Source organism: Lepidochelys kempii, chromosome 2 (assembly GCF_965140285.1).
Source record: "Lepidochelys kempii isolate rLepKem1 chromosome 2, rLepKem1.hap1, whole genome shotgun sequence".
Lineage (NCBI taxonomy): Eukaryota > Metazoa > Chordata > Testudines > Cheloniidae > Lepidochelys > Lepidochelys kempii.
The window spans coordinates 43141901-43163423 of NC_136381.1; the positions used below are offsets into that span (position 1 = coordinate 43141901).

At 41.2% G+C, this 21523-nt stretch overlaps 1 protein-coding gene across 5 annotated transcripts in view; it reads right to left on the minus strand.

The window, feature by feature from the left end:
• The window catches only part of INTS8 (integrator complex subunit 8), a 72111-nt gene that overhangs the window by 6753 nt on the left and 43835 nt on the right, over window positions 1-21523 (minus strand). Inside the window, exons 15-22 of one of the 5 annotated variants that reach the window (XM_073330535.1) lie at window positions 19771-19972; window positions 18158-18363; window positions 16134-16318; window positions 13678-13711; window positions 12532-12588; window positions 12381-12442; window positions 12107-12225; window positions 9355-9458 (exon numbers count right to left, since the gene is read on the minus strand). In XM_073330535.1, the coding sequence (XP_073186636.1) occupies window positions 9355-9458; window positions 12107-12225; window positions 12381-12442; window positions 12532-12588; window positions 13678-13711; window positions 16134-16318; window positions 18158-18363; window positions 19771-19972 (969 nt within the window). The remainder of the gene's footprint in view (window positions 1-9354; window positions 9459-12106; window positions 12226-12380; window positions 12443-12531; window positions 12589-13677; window positions 13712-16133; window positions 16319-18157; window positions 18364-19770; window positions 19973-21523) is intronic. The other 4 variants (XM_073330536.1, XM_073330537.1, XM_073330538.1 and 1 more) reach the window with 4 other exon arrangements.

A 21523-nucleotide genomic window follows, 5' to 3' on the forward strand; every position in this document is an offset into this window, starting at 1 on the left:
CTGCGTTGCCTTCAGAGCTGGGTGGCCAGAGAGCGGTGGCTACTGACAGAGCCCAGCTATGCAGGCAGCAGCGCAGAAGTAAGGGTGACAATACCATAACATGCCATCTTTACTTCTGTGCTGTTGCTGGCCGTGACTCTGCCTTCAGAGCTGCGTTCCTGGACAACAGCCACCACTCTCCAGCTGCCCAGCTCTGAAGGCAGTGCCCCCCCCACCAGCAGTGCAGAAGTAAGGGTAGCAGTACCACAACCTACAATAAGAAAAGGAGTAGTTGTGGCACCTTAGAGACTAACCAATTTATTTGAGCATGAGCTTCCTTTTCTTTTTGCGAATACAGACTAACACGGCTGTTACTCTACAACCTACAATAACCTTGCAACACCCCCTCACCCTCCACAACCTTTTTTTTAGGTCAGGACCCCTACAATTACAAAACTGACATTTCAGATTTAAATAGCTGAAATCATGACTGTCAAGGCTCCTCCCCCACTCTGAACTCTAGGCTACAGATGTGGGGACCTGCATGAAAAACCTCCTAAGCTTATCTTTACCAGCTTAGGTCAAAACTTCCCCAAGGTACAAAATATTCTACCCTTTGTCCTTGGATTGGCCGCTACCACCACCAAACTAATACTGGTTACTGGGGAAGAGCTGTTTGGACACGTCCTTCCCCCCAAAATACTTCCCAAAACCTTGCACCCCACTTCCTGGACAAGGTTTGGTAAAAAGCCTCACCAATTTGCCTAGGTGACTACAGACCCAGACCCTTGGATCTGAGAACAATGAAAAAGCATTCAGTTTTCTTACAAGATGACTTTTAATAAAAATAGAAGTAAATAGAAATAAAGAAATCCCCCCTGTAAAATCAGGATGCTAGATACCTTACAGGGTAATTAGATTCAAAACATAGAGAACCCCTCTAGGCAAAACCTTAAGTTACAAAAAAGATACACAGACAGAAATAGTTATTCTATTCAGCACAGTTCTTTTCTCAGCCATTTAAAGAAATCATAATCTAACACATACCTAGCTAGATTACTTACTAAAAGTTCTAAGACTCCATTCCTGGTCTATCCCCGGCAGAAACCAGCATATAGACAGACACACCGACCCTTTGTTTCTCTGCCTCCTCCCAGCTTTTGAAAGTATCTTGTCTCCTCATTGGTCATTTTGGTCAGGGGCCAGCGAGGTTACCTTTAGCTTCTTAATCCTTTACAGGTGAGAGGAGCTTTCCCCTGGCCAGGAGGGATTTCAAAGGGGTTTACCCTTCCCTTTATATTTATGACAATGACATTTACAATTTTAAAAATCCTCTGACCGTGAAATTGACCAAAATGGACATGAATTTGGTAGGCCCCTATTTATAAATGTGTCATAATGTCAAGTACTGCATTAAGTATATTATTTTTATTCTTTACAATGAATAAAAACCCAGATGGGAGACGGTCAGATCTAATTCTAAAAACATGAAGGACAGGGGGAGAGGGGGGCAGATTTCCAAGGGTATTTATGCAACTAAAAATACAGATACACACCCAGTGGAATTTTCAAAAAAGTGTCCAAGCAGTTTAAGCACCCCAGCTGTTTAGGCACTTTTGAAAATTCTACTAGGTGGGTATTTTAGGCATTTGAATATCTTTGAAAATCTGCCCTATGGTGACCAGAAACAGTGAATCCACTAACTACAATTACAGATACAATTTTATCATAGTGGTCACAGATATCTTGAATTTGAATGAAATCTTGAAAATAGTTGTAAAAACAGATTTGATTAGGCCCCTAAACAGAGTGGTGGTGTGGTGACCTGGAGCACAAGGTCACAGCACCACTCAGGTTTGCCCCCCATCCACCCCTCTAGAGATGGAGGGGTGCAGCAACCCCATGTGATTGGTCACAATGTGCACAGCAGGGAGCCAGACCCACCCCCGCAGGCCAGGAGCTGCCATTATGGTGTCAGAGCACCCCCACTATACTCTTGTATACGTTAACGTAGCAAAATAAAGTTACTCACCGTGTGCAGTAACTGTAGTCCTTTGATGTGTGTCCCCCTATGGGTGCTCCACTTCAATTGTGCATGTGCCTCTTGAGCCCTTGATAGCAGTGTCTGTTTGGCCCATGCACGCGCTCTATGCAACCTCAGGCTGTGCTTTGAGGGCACACAGGGCTGTGTGGGCAAACTGCCCTCTGTCCCTTCTCTATCCAAAATGACTAAAAAGAACAGTCCAAAGCAGAGGGGAAGGAAGGTGGGTAGTGGAGCACCCATAGGGACAAACATCTTGAACAACGGTTACTGCACAAAGCGAGTAACCTTTTCTTCTTCAAGTAGCATCCCTATGGGTGCTCCACTTCAGGTGACTCAAGTAGTATCCTCACAGGAAGGGAACTTTGGAATCGAGTCCAAGACTGAAGACAGTACTGCTGAACCAAGTGCCACATTAGATCTGATGGCCTGGACCAAGGCATAGTATGTGCAGGGACTCGTCTACAGTTCCCAAGAAGAGCTTCTGACCATCAAAAATGGGAGGTCCTTACCCATATCCTGGGAATCCCAAGAACTGGAACCATGATGCCCTGGGCATGACAACTGCTTTGGAAATGGAGCTCACAGCAGTGTCTATGTCATCCAAGGGCACCTGGAGAGGGGTTCTGGCTAAAAACTGAGTCTTTACTGAACATCTTCCACAGGGGCATTTCCAGGCCATGGTTAAAGGATGCAAACTTGTTGCAATTGATGTAGTCATACTTGACCATGACGGCCTGATAGTTTACAATCTGAACCTGGAGGACGACTAGGCCTTCCATTCACAAAACATCTAATCTTTTCTGGTCCTTGTCATAAGGAGTAGACCTGGAGTAATGCTGTCTACCCTGCTCACTTACAGTATCCCCAAGCAGGGATTTAGGAAAAGGCTGGGAGAACACAAATACTGAGTCCCTGGGGAGATCATAGTATTTGTTAATCTGCCCATTTACAAGTTGGTGGCAGGAGTTTGCCACACAGTATATGCTGGATCCAAGAACACTTCATTAACAGGTAGCACTACCCACTTGGGTGTCATGGACTGCAAAATGTCTAGGAACTTGTGATGTGATTCTTTAACCTCCTAAAAAGGTAGCTGGAGGGTGTCAGCCACCTCTCTTCACAAGGCCCTGTAAATGGAGAAAATCGTCAGCTCTCAGTGGTGGAGGCGGCATGATTGTGTTGTCTGGAGATGAAATAAGGGTTTGAGGGTAGTCTCTTTGTCCACCCTAGCCTCCTGTTCCTCAAAGGTCTTCTGGTGTTGGGGGTTTGGTGGAGGAGACCCTAGTTTCCTGGTGCATTGCAGCCAGATGTCTAGCAGATTGCTGCTGACAAGCCACCCAAGAACCCCGTTATGGCCATTGGGGAGGCCTATACAGGAGAGGGGGTGGTACCCAGGTCTGATCCAGCCATCCCAGATGTGGGTAAGGGTCTTTGTCAAAGTGTGGGTTCCTGTAATCATGCGGAGAGGAACCTGCACTGATAAGGAGGAGACTGATTGAATGTTTCCTTCATCCTTCTCAATGTCTTCCAGTGGGGGCAACCAGTAGAAAAGGGTGGAGAATCTTGCAGTACCGGGAAGGACTGGTAATTCAGAGACTGGGATCTCATTACCAAGAGTCCTTCAGTACCCACACCAGCTCATTTAACACTGACACGTTCCTGGAGAAATGGCATTCCTGTGGTACCAATGGAAAAGCTGACTTGGGCAGTATCACTGGTTTGGAGCGCATAGACGCCAGGGCTAAAGCTGCGTGTTTCGGCTAAGCCAAATGGGAAGGCACTATTGATAAATCTGAAACAGACTGCGCCAATCTCAAAATGGATGGTACTGGGGACCTTTCACTGCTGTGTTTCTCCAAAGTACTCTAGGATCTCTCTACTCCACTGATAGTCAATATGGTTTTTATAAAGGAAAATCATGCCTCACCAATCTGCTAGAATTCTTTGAGGGGGTTAACAAGCATATGCACAAGGGGGATTCAGTGGATATAGCGTACTCAGATTTTCAGGAAGCCTTAGACAAGGTCCCTCACCAAAGGCTCTTAAGCAAAGTAAGCTGTCATGGGATAAGAGGGAAGGTCCTCTCATGGATTGGTAACTGGTTAAAAGATAGGAAACAAAGGGTAGGAATAAATGGTCAGTTTTCAAAATGGAGAGAGGTAAATAGTGGTGTCCCCCATTGGTCTGTACTGAGACCAGTCCTATTCAACATATTCATAGATGATCTGTTGGAAAAACGGGTAAACAGTGAGGTGGCAAAATTTGCAGATGATACAAAACTACTCAAGATAATTAAGTCCCAGGCAGACCGTGAAGGGCTACAAAAGGATCTCACAAAACTGGGTGACTGGGCAACAAAATGGCTGATGAAATTCTGTGTTGATAAATGTAAAGTAATGAACATTGGAAAACAATCTCAACTGTAGATATAAAATGATGGGGTCTAAATTACAGATACTACTCAAGAAAGATCTTGGAGTCATTGTGGATAGTTCTCTGAAAACATCCACTCGATGTGCAGCGGCAGTCAAAAAAGCTAACAATGTTAGGAATCATTAAGAAAGGGAAAGATAATAGGACAGAAAATATCATATTGCCTCTATATAAATCCATGGTATGCCCACATCTTGAATACTGCATGCAGATGTGGTTGCCCCATCTCAAAAGAGATATACTGGAATTGGAAAAGTTTCAGAAAAGGGTAACAAAAATGATAAGGGGTATGGAACGGCTGATATATGAGTAGAGATTAATAAGACTGGGACTTTTCAGCTTGGAAAAGAGACGACTAAGGGGGATATGATTGAGGTCTATAAAGTCATGACTGGTGTGGAGAAAGTAAATAAGGAAATGTTATTTACTCCTTCTCATAACACAAGAACTAGGGGTCACCAAATGAAATTAATAGGCAGCAGGTTTAAAAACAAACAAAAGGAAGTATTTTTTCACACAACACAGTCAACCTGTGGAACTCCTTGCTAGAGGACGTTGTGAAGACCAAGACCATAACAGGATTAAAAAAAACTAGAAAAGTTCATGGAGGATAGGTCCATCAATGGTTATTAGCCAGGATGGTCAGGTATGGTGTCCCCATCTTCTGGCAAACAGAGGCTAGGAATGGGCAAGAGTGGATGGATCACTTGATGATTACCTGTTCTGCTTATTCCCTCTGGAGCACCTGGCATTGGCCACCGTCGGAAAACAGGCTACTGTACTAGATGGATCTTTGGTCTGACCCAGTATTGCCATTCTTATGATATCAGAGGAAGAGTCTTTTGTCTCCATGGTACCAAGTCAAAAAGCCAAGGACTCTGACACCACAGACCTTGTTCGCAGGAGATCGGGACTTCTTGGGAGCTGGCTCCTTGTGGGGGGAGACCGAGTTCCTCTTTGGAGCCTTTCCTGCACCCTCAGAGATCTTCCCCTTCTTAGGCAAGACCTTAGTTGAAGTTGAAGGTGTACACGATCTGTCTGGAGACAGATGTATTTTCGGGGTAAAGGGATGGACTCTGAAATGGATTGAAGGGAGTGATCCATTATCAACAGCTTCAGGTTGGTCTCCTGATTCTTCGGACCTCTAGATTTTAGAGCCAGGCAGAAGTTACACTCTGGGGCAATCTGGCACTCTCCCAAGCAACCGATACATTTAGATTGGCCATCACTGATTGGGATAGCCTCCCAACAAGATAGGCTGCATTTGAAACCTGGCAAGCCAGGCATGCCCAACCAGGCCAAATAAGCTCCCTGGAAAAAAAGTTGGGGGAGACAAAGGTGAAGAGGAAAAACCGAAACCTCAACTATCTATCTAATTCTATACTAACAACAAACAAACTAAACAACTACAAAGCATGCTGAGGCACGCATAAGGTGGACAAACTAGAGCTCCGTCTCAGGCAGAGGCAGTAGAGAAAGAACTCAGGACAGTTCACCCAAAAAGAACTATATACTCTTGGAGCACGGCATAAAGTTGTACAGAGTGCATGCGTGGGACAGATGGTGCTAATAGAAAATCTCTTCTCAGGGCTTGAGACACACACACGTACCTGAAGTGGAGCTCACACACAGACATTACTCAAAGAAGAAACTATATTATTTGCTGAACTTTCACATGACTTATTTTTCCCCTGCACCTTTGCTGTGAAATTTACTAAAAGTGTCTATGCCAAAAATCATAGCCTTAACTAAATTAATACTTCAGTAAATCAGTTAAGTTTTAAATGCAAACTATGTTTTGATATGTTTTTTTCCTTATGTATCCAGCCATTTAAGGTAGTTTAATTCAACTAATAAATAAAATCTTAAAATACTGTTTTTGATTAGTTTTTAGAGTAGCAGCCATGTTAGTCTGTAGCCGCAAAAAGAAAAGGATGATGACTTGTGGCACCTTAGAGACTAACAAATTTATTTGAGCATAAGTTTCGTGAGCTACAGCTCACTTCATCAGATGCATTCCTCACCAGATTTGCTGTTCTGGTTCTGTTCCTGATGGCTTGTAGTCCATCTCTGTGTGGAATGAAAAGCTTATGCTCAAATAAATTTGTTAGTCTCCAAGGTGCCACAAGTCCTCCTTTTCTTTTTGTTTTTGATTATTTTTTGAATTTCAGTTTCCATCCACATGCAGCTTGACACAAATTTACAGTAAAAAAACCCCATCAAGTAAATGTGTTCATCACCATTTTCTATCATAATTAAAAAGTAAAAAATTAAGAATCTCAATAAATATATGCTAAACTCTAAGTGTTTAAATAGATGTGTATAGATAGTACCAAATTTAGTGTAAAATCTGCATTTGGTTGTAAATTGACATGTTTTAATGGTTATAACAATCAGTAAGAACAAAAATAAGGAAAATAAGTATGAATGGAACACAAGATTAAAAATTATTTACATAACCATTAGGCAATTTAGATCAATCTATCCTGATGGAAGCTATAATAATCTGCTAGGCTAAATTTAATGGAGCCCAGACTTAAGGAGGCAAACACATGGACATTCTGTTGAGAGGCTAAGGCTCTAAGGCTATGTCTACACAGCAATTAACCCTAGGGTTAGTGGGACTCGAATCAGCTGACCCATGTCAGGGAGCCCCAGGCTTGAGCATCTACATTACATTTTAAACCTAGGTCAGGGATTCTCAAAACCTCATTGCATCACGATCCCCTTCTGATAACAAAAATTACGACGTGACTCCAGGAGGGGGTCTGAAGCCCGAGCCCGCCCAAGCCCCACGGTCCAGGATGAGGGGCCAAAGCAAAACCCTGAGGCCCACCGCCCTATGCGACCCACAGTTTGAGAACCACTGACCTAGGTTAAGGATTTGCTGACCCGTGCTTGAACCTGGGGCTCTGGCATCCACATTGCAGTGCACAGAACTGAGTCAAAGTAACTCTGTCCTAGTGAGCCTAGCGCCTCTCACCTAGTATTGACACTCTAGCCCTACAAATGTGTTGCACTGTGGGGAAAACTCTACTGCCCACCCTTTTTCCGAACTGAGACAGTACTATTGATGGGACTCAAGTGCCCATAAGTAGCGCAAGTACATAAATTGCACAATTAGCTCCTTTGGTGGCTGGCTCAGTACAATGTCTGCAGTTTGAGAAGGCTTTATATTGAACTACCATCTAATCTGAGAATTGGGCTTTCCACCTCTAGGTAGAGTCACATTGCCATGTGCATCTATCTGTTCAGAGGATAATTAGGACACTCAGACTCCAGGGCAGTCAAACTATTAAAATGAAACTTTTGCAATTCTTAATTTTTAAAATGGTATGTTCAATGAAGGTGTTTTTCTTGTTTTTTTTAATTTATTTTTATTTATTTTTGTTTATTTGTTTTGAAGTTTTAAGTCAAACACAGGTTTCAAAGGAAAAACACACCCACCCAGCCTGGCTGCTGCCAGCTGTAGCCTGGTGAAGTGCATCCCCAGGGAAGAGCTAAAGGATCCCCAGGAGGCTGTGGGGAAGTTTAGGGGCTGACTCCCATTTGCCACCCTCACAGTACACACTGTCTGGGCACGCCTGCATATGCAGCCCCAGGGAGTGGAGTGGGGACCAAGTGGCTCCCTGCCAGGGAGGGGGAGCGGCCTGGGTGTTGGGGGTCATCCCTTGCATGGCCATGCTGAGCCAGGAGCTTTGTCGTCACTTCCTGTCCCTGCAAGGAAGCTACTTAGTCTCCACTCAACTCTCTGCCCCCATATCTCCTTGGGGCTGCATGTGCAGGGGCACACAGACAGTGTGCACAAAAAATCTGGCTGCACTCTTGTGAGCACGAAGCAGCTCTCTTTGCAAAAAAGCATCTTCTCATCGGTCTCCACTGAATATCCCACAGGCTCTTTGATAGCGTGCTTGCAGACTGGTGTTCAGCAGACATTGGGTTAATGCTGATCTGAGCCGCTCCATTTGCAAAGGGAGGTGTGGCTTCTGTTTGTAATATGGAGTGCAGTAGACTGCACCACAGATTGTTGGTGTAGAGAGGTCTAACGAAGTTGCCCCAAGGAACTTTGGGATACATCCAGAGGACTTCCGGGACCAGAGTCAAGCCGGGGCTGCATACATACAGGAAAGCAATAGGGCTTGGACTCTAGGTTAACAATTGGCATTTGGATGCAATGGGGGTTAGGCTTGAGCCCAGGCTCACACTGCTGTGTAGATATACCATAAAACATTATTCCCAAAAGAGGACAAGTTACAGTCCTACCCTCACCACCCTGAGGCCATGTTATAAGGCACCATTGTTCACCACGGCATTCCCCAAAGAAAGTGTGACTTTGTGGTCAAAGACAGAAGCCTATGGTTATACTTCGAGTAGGTGAAGGAACTGCTCTCACTATTTATATAATCCATATCCAGTGCTCATCTTGTACAGTATAGGTGTAGTTTAGAAATGCATAGATACATTTTAAAATTGTTAACTATACATTACAAACTTTGTAAAAGGTTGATTATTAGTTTGCTGATGTATAATTGCATAAATATTCTGATGATTCCACTCAGGTATATATAAATCCAACATCAGTTAGTCTGCTTTCCATTAGTAGTTTGAGCATATAATCTCTACAAGTTACTTAAAATATGAGTAAAAAGATATACCCACCCACCCACCTGTGCATCAGCACAGTAGAAACCTGCAGACTTTATGAGTTTCAAGCAATGAAGGAAATATATTTATATCTATGTCATTTAAAATAGCTAAATATCCATACATTCAGACATTCAATATATTAACTTATGTGGTCAGATAAGGTCCACCCCTGATTAGCGTACAGTTGTCTCATGTCTACAAATCCAGAAGAGTATTTCCAGTGTGCCAAATATTTTAACAACATAACTCACCTGGTCTGTGTATACATCAGGCGATACCATCTTATTAAAGAAATCAGAGCATACTGCTCCTGCTTGAAGGTAATAATGAAGGGCTGCTGAATATTGATTTGTTGCTACAACGGGGAGGAAAAAGTTAGAATAACCTCAGAAATCAAAATGTAAACATTTGTAACAGCTTACAGAATTATTCACACTAATATTTAATACATCCATACACAAAATGGTGACAAACTTTAAAGTTCACTACAGTTTAATTCTACTTGAAGAATTACTCATCACCCAGGTATAAATGCATACATGTATATGGTCATGGCAATACTGTAACCACTATGTGATAAGACATTCTGCTATGAATACGTGAAACACTTAGATTACTCAGTAAGGCTCATTAACAACCATGAAGCCAAGAGTTTTAAGCAAGTTTCTCTTAATTATTTTTCATGTTTTAAAAAGTTTTCACTCTGATGAGTTGGGGAGGGCAGGGGGACTTTTTAAAAATAGTTTAATTTGTACCACTATGTTGGCCCAGGGGGTTAATTTATTTGCCACACTTCTACCTCACCCTGAATTAGTTCTCTGCCACACGCAGGGGCTTCCAACATGCACCATTTGTAATATCAGAGCACCAACACACTGCCACAGCTGGACTGAAGACTGTCAGCAGGTGCTGCTATAGATTTTTATTTCAAACATTCAAGGCCATAGTCAAGGTTTCACAGAAGGTTAGTGGTCTCAAAGGGGATTTACAGGGTCCAGGATGGAAATAACAGTCAAATGGCAGCTCAGGTATGGGGTGACAGGAATAAGCAAATGGAGCTAGAAATCAGATTGTAGATTTTGAACTCTGGCATTTTATCCATATTAGAGAATGTTGACATTCCCAGTAACTGCAAGCACCTGAAATGCTTGTTCATACACTGTTGTACTCCTAATATTGCACAGATGTTCCTAGTACATCATCAGCTCAAAAAAAATCTTGTAAATGTCTCCCTGCACTAATTCAGTTCAAACTATTGGACAGATGTGGACAGAAATGGCAAATATTGTCACTGAACTACTCTATTTGATTTTCCCACTGCAGTCCCAAACGCTCCCATCCACTGCTCTCTCAGCTTAGAACACTGGCTCCACCTCAACTCGACGCTTATCTGAATGGTTCTGTGCTGGCACGCAACTACTTTATGGTTCTAACTGGTACTACTAGTATCAATACCACCCCCTTCTTAGTAGAACCAAGAGCAATTTCCTCACCTTTGGAGGAAGAATGCAGGTTACATGCTGCTATTTCGAAGTGGGGAGCCAAGGAAGCAGTGCAGAGGCAGTTTCCTCTGCACACAAGCCCCTCCTGGTACACTCAGATTTGCTTGAATCTCTTAACATCCACAGATTCATGGAACTGACAGGTGCCTTGTCATTCTGAGAGACTGTTCTTTCAAAACAATTTGAATGAAACACTGCAAGTGGAAACTCAGAAATTTTCTAGGACCCATGTGGGCTTTTCCCCACAAAAGGATGGTTTCTGACTCTCAAACTATACAGGGAACATTGCATTCACCTTCAAAATGCAACAGTCATTTATAACCCAACAGTTTAGGGGAAGAAACACTTGTATCCAAACGAATCAAACAAGAAATGTATAGCTTCTCCTTTAACTTGCACTATAGACATATGAATTGCTTTATAGCCCAAATCTTCTGTCCAGTGAGGAGCTAGGATAAGAACTGAGCAGACAAGGGGAGAAAGGTGGGAAGGTAAGGTACCTTCACTCCAAGCCTGTAGACCCGCTACATAGAAGCTACTTCAGACCAATGGCTGAAATAGGAGCTCATGCCTCTAAAGCAGTCTCCACTTACACTAAGGAAACACTAAGGAACTTTAAAGTAGCAGGTCCTCCCATATTTTGGCCTACTCAATCCTAATAACACCCCATGAAAATGACCACCATACTGCCTAGGAGTGGGTACTCCTTGCACAGTCCCCACTTCTCTGAATCCTGCATTCCACTCTCATGCAGCAGAATGGCACAATTTCACTGTCTGGGGAACCTCTGTACCTATGAAGGGAGTGGGGAGGGAGCAGGATTTATCATGTCTTGCTTATCTTGACCCTTACAATGAATTTGAAGAACAGTATCTAAGCTGCTTAACTGGTTTTCCCTTACTATTTGATTTGCCGACATGGACAGGGCTGAGCTGGGTAATTAGAATCGTATTTTTAAAAACATTCCAATTTAGTCAGGGAGTTACCAATCCTAAACCCTACTTCAGCAAGGGCCTCATAATAACTACATTTCACTATTTATTTTGGATCACTGAATACAAATATTCACATGATTCTACAGATTGGTATATAAATTAGAGTATTAGTTTCTTAACTTTTTCCTTTAGCATTGAAGATTTGAAGTCACAATTACTTAAAAAGTTTTTAAAATAAATTAAAAAGAACCTAAAGCCCCATCCTGCAGGGTGATTCATATGACCACATGGAATCTCACTGACTTTAACACTGCATGCACTTCAAGATCTTCCCTTGCCGATCCATTTACATATTTGAGTCCAAAGACACTGCCATTTTTAAAAGCTCTGTGCTGTTTAAGCTTTTATTGATAAACGATTAGTATGTAAGATATAACATAGCTTTTGATCTTATACAAAAGATGTATCAGTGTAAGTAACTCTGAAGACAGAGCACAGTGCATGCAAGGGCCCGCACACACACACACACACCCCTCCCACCCCTAACAGATGTCGGTTTCACTTACCAAAATAAATATCTGCCTGGATAATTAACCAGAAGTGGTTGTTTGAGTTTATAGTCAGGGCATAACTGACCAGCTCTTTTACGGTAACAGCTACAGCTTCAAAATCCACTGACTGAAGGCTAAAGAAAGAGGCAGTTTTGTAATGTCAATCACTATATTGAAACAAACAAGCTTATTTTAGATCTAGTTTAAGAATGAAGTCATTTTGCTAAAAAAAATTAAACACCCCCTATAAGATTTACCAAACAGTACTTTATATTAGTAGTTATCTTACTTGGGAATAGTTGATGGCCAAATAGAAATATGCTCTGCTGCAATATCATTCACAATGTCTTCCTAAGAGGAGAAAGACATTAAAATAGGAGTTATAGAAGCAAATATGCAATTCAAAAAAGGAAGGATGATAATGATGGCACTGTACTGACCCGAACATTATGAAGCTTAACAAACAGGGATAATATTGTAGTCAAAACCAGTGGTTCCTATGATGGAAGGAAAACAAACAAACAAAAAAAAAGATTACACAGTAGCCCATTTTCTCTCTTCTCAACATCAGGGATAGGCAACACATATCAGTGTTATTTCTTCCAGGGCAAGTGTATCCCTCAATGGGTTTAAGACAATTTTACAAGGACTTTTGCAACAAAGAAAACTGACTCATAATAGTTGCATAAAGACTTATTTACCCATGGAGATTAATCTAGGATAAGGAATAGTGTGAATTTAAAATCAGATTAACTATTCCTGATTAGCTCCATGCGTGGTTGCTCTTATTCCACAATAAGAGTGCCTTATTCTCAATTAGCTTAATCCATTTCCAAAATGAATTAAACTAATTCAGAAGAAGAGCATCCAGCACATGGAGCAAATCAGGAATAGCTCCCTGTGTAGACAAGCCCTAAAAGACAGTCTCTTAATAAACTACTCAGGAAGATGTTAAATAAGTGGTACTTATTTTAGGCCACTGTGCATATTTATTCCCCTCCTGGCTGTCTTCTGGCTCTAAAGTGCAATGTGTACTATAATACTCTACAAATAAAAAAAAGAACACATTACTTTCTGACTTGTGCATGTGTTTCTTGTGATTGAAATAGCAGTTGTTGGTCTTCCCTTTGGAAATATTTAGATTGGGGGAGAGGTGTATAAAATACAGTCCACACTGGACTTTAAGGTAATAGGGAACGGGTCAGTTTGAACAGAAAAGACAGACAATTTAATCTGAATTCCTAATTGTAGACAAAGTCAGTGATGTCATCTTTAAGTGAACGTTGGTTTTATGGTTATAGTCTATTTATTAAAGTTTATCTACTTCATTCTGTGATCATTAGCTTAATAAGACTCTGCTATCAGAAGCTAGTGGAATTTTAAGCAACCTATTCAGCAAACCATTGTTTGTATGGTTAGTTAGATAAATTCCCAATTATATGATCTGACACACAAAAATAATATTTACATAACACAACACTCAACCTTTTCCGAAGTAATAGGTAACATGGTCCATGAAATATTATGCCAAAGGAAAGCGTCAATAACAAAACAATAGATGTTAAATTCTGCAACATAAAACTTACCCGTAACTTTTTGATAAAAGAGAGTAATTCATTCCTAAATAAGAGATACATGTTACATGTGTAAGGTATCAAACACAATTAAAATGCATAGAAACATTTGTCCATCAGAAATAATACAGTAGTACTATTGAAATATTCTTAATTCCAGTTTTGCATATATACAGGGAGCATTAAGGAGGAATGCTCATCATTGTTCTTTTTATTTATTCCATTACTGACGTTGGACTGTTCCATTTTAAGTGTTACACCAAGAACAATATTTTTAAAATTGATTTGTCCTTTGTTTTTATTTTAGCATAGTCCATTGCTTAATACATAGGGAGCATGAGGGAGCCTTAGGGACTGTTTACTTTAGAGATGAAATAGTGCACAGCAAGCTGGGGTGTAAATCTACAGCACACACTGTACCACACACTAACTTCCTATGTGGACCCCACTGCTGTGCATTAAAGCTCCCTAGTGCACACTGATCAAGTTGGCAAGAGCAAATAGGACAAATGCAGGACGGCGGGACAGGGCTAAAAAAAAGGGACTGTCCCGGACAAAACTGGACATATGATCATAGAATTTCCCATAAATAATTGCTAAAGCACATCTTTTAGGAAAACATCCAATCTTGATTTAAAAATTGTGAGTTAAGAATCCACAACTCTTGATAAATTGTTTTAAAGGTTAATCACTCTAATTGGTATAAAATTAGATCTTATTTCCAGTCTGAATTTGTCAGTTTCAGCTTCCAGCCATTAAATCATGTTATACCTTTGTCAGCTAGATTGAAGAATCCACTATTAAATATCTGTTGCCCATGGAGGTATTTCAGACTGTAATCAAGTCACCCATTAACCATCCCTCTGTTAAGCTAAATAAATTGAGTGCCTTTAGTCTATCATTATAATCACTCTAATGGCTCCTCTGAACTCTCTCCAATTTTTCAACTTTTCATACAGGGCGCTTGTGCCTAATGTGACGGTCTCCTAATTACTTTAACAAGCTGCAGTGGGGATTGTTAACTGGCATGGACTGAATGGCGTTTGAACACTGGGGACTTTGGCATGTCCCGGTATCAAGCTGAAGCTCAAGGGGGGAAAATAATGTATAAACAAAGCTTAAAATGAGTATCATTACAAACTAATTAAATTAAATTAATTAAGCTAAAGAATTTTGCTCAAGAAATTATTTCTTTAGAGGGGATCTAAAGAGATAGGCAAGAAGTAAGAAGAGCTCACGTGTGCGACAACTGCTGACCAAGGGGAATAAGAAGGAACTGAGGGAGGGTCAGGGTAGCTTTGACTGTTATACCATCGACTAGCAGCACGAGTGTGCAGAAAGCACATGCGCTGCCCTGATGAACACTGCTATGCGAAAAGGTTCGCCAGCGCCAGTGTACTGGTGTGCAGACACCTGAAGTGGAATGGACATATACAATCACATGAAGAGAACTTTCAATGCACGGCAGTAGGGGCCACAGTCAGTTACTGTGCGAACTACTCAACTTTTTCATAATTCTACAGGCTGGGATCAAAGCAGTGAGCCAAAGACTAATATGCAAAGGTACACCTTAGCACTTTTTACCTGTATATGCAGTTGCTAATACTGCTGGACATAGAAATTCTCACCATCACACATTTCAAGCAAGAGATGGATCCTTTACCAACAAATTCTAAATAATTCTCATATCAAGACAAGGTTATCACCTTTTATTGTTTGAACTGGAGGAGTCATAACAGGTTCAATATCTCAGTGTACACCTAGGCCTTGGCTCCCTTTTGCTTCAGAAAATATGTAAATCACAAGAACATAAAAAGCAAGCCTGTGTACCCTCTCCTCCAGCCAATCACATAGTACTGAAAGACAAAGCAGCCTGGTTTTAGATACATATTAACCAGATCAGCACAAGGATGACTAAAGTATGGCCCATAAAGTTTTACTCTTAAACAAAGCTCTGTGAACGATTTAGTTCTGAGCCCTGGCCTGTGAAGACCAAAGATCTAGCGTGGACCACATCACTAATCTGGGCAGAGGCCTGGAGACATTGGCTACAGACAAGCTGCAAATGGCTCTCAGTTGGACGCAGTGTGGGTGCCTCTGGGTTAATCAAATAAAATTAGAAGAGTCTTAGATATTAAAGGTAAAATCATTGGCCCACTGAAGTCAATAGGAATTTTTTTCATTGACTTCAGTGGACTCAGGATTTCACCTTAAATATTCAAAGGCCTTGTCCACTTTTGGGAATAGCCTTGTTCAACAATCAGTGTCACTATATCAATGCCAACCCCTAAGGGTAGGCAAGGGCAGGTGCGATTTGCACTGAATGCTCTTTGGTAAAAACACCCAGCCTGTTGTAGCTATGCCAGTTGCTGGCCACTGATTGCTGAAACAGGGCAATTTCTGAATGAAGACAAGGCCAAATTTAGAACTCAAAGATTGATTTTATTAAATAATTCTTGGACACATACCTGTACATAATGCCTAATGTAGACTCTCTATGTTTTATTAAACTCACTCTGCCATCATTCCCTCGCTTGTGCTGGTTGGATACACTGCAGATCTGCACAACAACTTCCCAAAGGTCTTTAGCTGTCCGTCTACTTTCTTTGGGGCCTGGAAGTTCTTTGCATGTAGCAGCCAAAAGTTGCCCCAACTAAGCAAAACAAAACAGCAAAAATACAATGGCTAGAGCTTTTTTGCATATTCACAAGATATAAAAGGGATTATTGGTCTTGTCAAGGTTCTTCCCCCACTCTGAACTCTATGGTACAGATGTGGGGACCTGCATGAAAACCTCCTAAGCTTACTTTTACCAGCTTAGGTTAAAACTTCCCCAAGGTACAAATTAATTTTATCCTTTGTCCTTGGAATATCCACTGCCACCACCAAACTCTAACTGGGTTTACTGGGAAACGTAGTTTGGACACGTCTTTCCCCCCAAAATCCTCCCAACCCTTGCACCCCACTTCCTGGGAAAGGTTCGGTAAAAATCCTCACCAATTTGCATAGGTGACCACAGACCCAAACCCTTGGATCTGAGAACAATGAAAAAGCATTCAGTTTTCTTACAAGAAGACTTTTAATAGAAATAGAAGTAAATAGAAGTAAAGGAATCACCTCTGTAAAATCAGGATGGTAGATACCTTACAGGGTAATTAGATTCAAAACATAGAGAATCCCTCTAGGCAAAACCTTAAGTTACAAAAAAGATACACAGACAGGAATAGTCATTCTATTCAGCACAGTTCTTTTCTCAGCCATTTAAAGAAATCATAATCTAACACATACCAAGCTAGATTACTTACTAAAAGTTCTAAGACTCCATTCCTGTTCTGTCCCCGGCCAAGACGACTACAGACAGACCCAGACCCTTTGTTTCTCTCCCTCCTCCCAGCTTTTGAAAGTATCTTGTCTCCTCATTGGTCATTTTGGTCAGGTGCCAGCGAGGTTACCTTTAGCTTCTTAACCCTTTACAGGTGAGAGGATTTTCCTCTGGCCAGGAGGGATTTTAAAGGGGTTTACCCTTCCCTTTATATTTATGACAGGTCTAAATAGACTATTTCATACCACAGTGGCAGGGATGACTACTCTGTGATACAGGCCATCTAACCAGGAGCTTGCAAATTAATGCAACTAATTTTCCTAAAAGGGAGCAAACTGCAGATATATTTCTTTTTAATATAAAGATGCAGCCTAGGGAAACCACAACAGGTCCAAGAAAACAGTGCTCCATTCTTGATCCAATCAGAATTCAAGTAACACTGCAAAACGAAGGGCTGCATTTATATATCCATTCTAGCAAGCAAAATATGAATATAAAAAGGTTAAAAATATCAACCGTAACTGCAAAGCAGATTGAGTGGATCAGAAGATTTTTCACCACGTAAAACAATGTTTGTGTGTATTTTGCTTTAACATAATAATCTGATAAGTAATCATAATATTGCCACAAAAAAACAAATATTTTTGAAAAGTAGAACTCCAAAATGATAGGTGTCTGAATGCCACAGTAATATTTAACATACAGTCAGTAATGAGTTGGAAATTGCAAACCACTGAAGTTTATTAGGAAAACGTATGAACACAATACACTTAAGGCCCAATCTTTAATCCCTTTCACACCTAAATCTCCTACTGAAATAATTCATGTCCCAAATATAATTGAGGCAGGGAACCCATTCACAGCACTGTTTCAATATTTGGTATAGGTAGGTTACTCATTACTGTTTATGTCCCTCCTGTGCAAGATACTGATGAAACAAGACTGCTGCCAGCGGACAAAGGTGGTGTAAGCCACATCTCCTGTCTCAGTTACTCTTGTAGTACAGACGGAATCCAGAGACAAAAATCAACCTTATTTCTGGATATTACTGAATTTCAACCAACAGTGCTTAGTTTTGCTACACAGTATTTGGTTCTTTGGAAGACCTATTCCCACTCATTACTGCAGTTAGAATTAAACTTGACAGAAACAATGAAGAATGACACATGCCTTCAGAAGTACTGGAGCCTTGAAAAGAAAAAGAAAAGAGGCATAGTATGGCATCTTGCCCTTTTCAGTCTGAACATCCATTACCTTCACATAAGGATTAGTCTGAACCAGAAGTAAAGGAACTTGCATAGTTAAGTATTCATTCTCCCGCCAGTTTAACATGAAGGCAACACATTCCTCTGCTACAACTTGTCGAAGAGGAATATCTAGAAGAGATTTTTAAAAAAATGTTTAGCTCATCAGCTAATATTAGATCATCAGTTTTTTCCCCCCCATGAAACACTAGCATTTATGAACATGTGAAACAGCTGGGAAGATCTGGAAATAATTTCAATTAAGACCAGGAGTTGTGCGGTTAGACCTACACTGTACCAAACATATATATCCCCACAATCAAAGCATTTCAGCTTCTTATATTTTATAGTAGCAAACATGGTAGATGGATACAGAGGGGGCCTAATTTTTAGAGGAGATGGGCATCAGCAGCTTCCATTAACTTATCTCGTAGCTTTAGGTGTTCCATGCTTATGAAAAGCAGGCCATAGCATTTAGAAGATTGTAAACAGAAGTTGCAGTATCCAGCTTCCAAAACAGTATTTGTTAAAATACCAATGAACAATCATCAGAGAGAGAGAGAGAGACACACACAGAATGACTCTCCAGCCTGGTCATTAGAGCACTCTCTTGGAACTTGGCTCTCCCTCATCCAAATCCATGATCCAGTGTTTAATTTTTTACATGAAGCAGAACATCTTCAAACAGGAGGGACTGAGAGATCCACCCCAGAATACCCCCTATAGCAGTGGTTATAGAACTCAGCTGGGAGGGGAGAGACCTGGATTTAAACTCCTGCTTCGGAGTAGAGATTCAAATGTGGGTTTCCCACATTGCAACAGTGTCCTAATCACTGGGCTACTGGGTATAAAGAGGACCACCATCTCCTCCATACATAAAGCCCATCACTTACTTTGCTTTTATTAAAAAAAAAAAAAAAAAAAAAAAAGATTAAAAAGTCTGGAAACAAACTTGTTCAATCCAAAACAAAAGGTGGTGGTGGTTTTTTTGACTTGCCAAAAATTCCAAATGATTTCAGCAAGATAAGGTGGGTGAGGTAATATCTTTTATTGGACCAACTTCTGTTGGTGAGAGACAAGCTTTTGAGCTTACACAGGTCACCTGATAAAGAGCTGTGTAAGCTTAAAAGCTTGCCTCTCTCACCAGCTACTACCTCACCCACCTTGTGTCTCTAATATCCTGGGACCAAAATGGCTACAACAAACAGCATGCAAAAAATATATGTTTCAGTTTGGGTCAAACCAATTTTTTCCCCCTTAAGTTGCCAGAGAACAAAAACCAGTGATTTGTCTAGCTCTATTTAAAGGAAATTGGCAAAGTGCAGTCCATGGAAAGCTAGCTCACTTCAAGAGGCTAACACTCACTAAGACAACTAAAAATATATTTATTTAATACCTTACTACTTTTCATTATTGTTCCTGGTTATAACCTAAGCACTGAAGCTCACAGAACCCTGAATGTTCTCGTTTTTGCAAATCTGTTACCACCTTTGCATTTTACTGTATCTTTCCTAAGAGATCGGTCAGCTACATTCTTACCAGGTACCCTCATTTCCAAATACCCTCTGACTCTGCTGATCAAATCAGAAGGAGGACGTTCTCCAGAAACCCCTGCTCCTGCTTCGTGAGTGTAAATATCTAAGAGCAGCATCTCATTCAGCATGACCTGGCGCAGCTTTGGAGAAAACTCCGTCACAAGCTCCAGGCAAGCAGCAAAAAGCTGCTTTGCATGGACAAAATCCTGTAATAAAGCACAGCATGTGTGAAAGTGACACCACTACTTTGGTTGAATTATAAGAAGAAGAAAAGTGTTGGAACATTGTTTTAACCTATTCTGGATTACTTCAAGTCTTGGCACCTATGTAATGGGAGTTGTGGGTTCTTGCTACCTTTCAGGATCAAGCCAAAATCTTTGAATAAAAGTAAGTAAATTTCAGATTGAGCCAAATATGTCACTGTAAATGTTATCAATTCCTGAAAGATGCAGGGGTTCTATAATCCCAAATTCTTCAAGCAAAATAAAAAGGTTCAGAAGAAAAACATACTATAAAAGGAAAAGTCAGAAGACTCAAGGCACATTCTGGAGTTTTCTAGTTATAAAATGGTTATAGTTTCATCCTATAGTTCATTAACCAGGAACTGTGAGGCAAAGAAACAGGGTTTCACATGCTGAATATTCATTCAAAAGAATAAGCAAAAGTGTTAGCTAGTCGCAAGAAGTCTTTTCCAAATTTAGATAAATTACAGTGTTAATCATTAATGTGTCCTAAGCAAAAACTCCACCTTAATGAATTTAGCCCCACAACACTTCAGCGAGTTCAGTATTATGCCCATTTTATTGTTGGGGAACTAAGGCACAGAGATGTTAAGTGACAAGCCCAGACTATAGAACAGGGGTGGGCAAACTTTTTGGCCACATCTGGGTATGGCAATTGCATGGCAGGCCATGAATGCTCACGAAATTAACAATTCAGAGATATTCAAATAAACATTATTTAATAAAGATACATTTTAGTGGAAATAAACAAAATCTTACTATTATAAATATATCATAACGTATTACAATAATTAAAACAAACTTACCCCCTTTCCATGCCCTCTGATTATTGTGAATAATGCAGCTGGCACTCCCTGGCCAACTACTCTTTGTTTTATCCTCAACAATGGAAAATTGACACTACTAAAACAGCAGAATCACCCTAAGGCAATAAGTAGCAGGCATATGGGCTTGCATGTTCCAGGCTGATGGCATGTGAGGCGCATTTGGGTTGTGCAGCCGCAGTAACATGTGTGCCCTCATGCAGGTCCCACCTGAACACATGGGAGCACCGGGTGGGCAGAGTGCAGCAAGCTGCTGACCCTGCTCCCCGGCTGGAGCACTGGGCAAGCCACCGACCCCGCTGGGTGAGCAGAGTGGGGCAAGCTGCCGATCCCACTCCCCAGGGGCTGGATTAAGAGGTCTGAGGGGCCGGACACAGCCCACAGGCTGTAGTTTGCCCACCCTGCTATAGGAAGTTTGTTGCCGAGTTGTAAATAGATTAAATGGCAAAAAACAACCAACCAACCTTTATTAACAAAGAATCAGGGTTGCCCAGTGATAGTTACGTCCTTCCAGAATACTGAATTTAGAAAAACTCAAGATTCTGAAAACCAGGAAATAGCAGATCCTGGCGCACACATGTTGGCAGGGACCCCCAGGTCCCAGCTCACATGGGGGGAGGAGGGGGTAGACAGAAGGGTCAGACCTCTGAGATAAACAATTCCCATTCCCATCTACTCTCCCACTCCAATC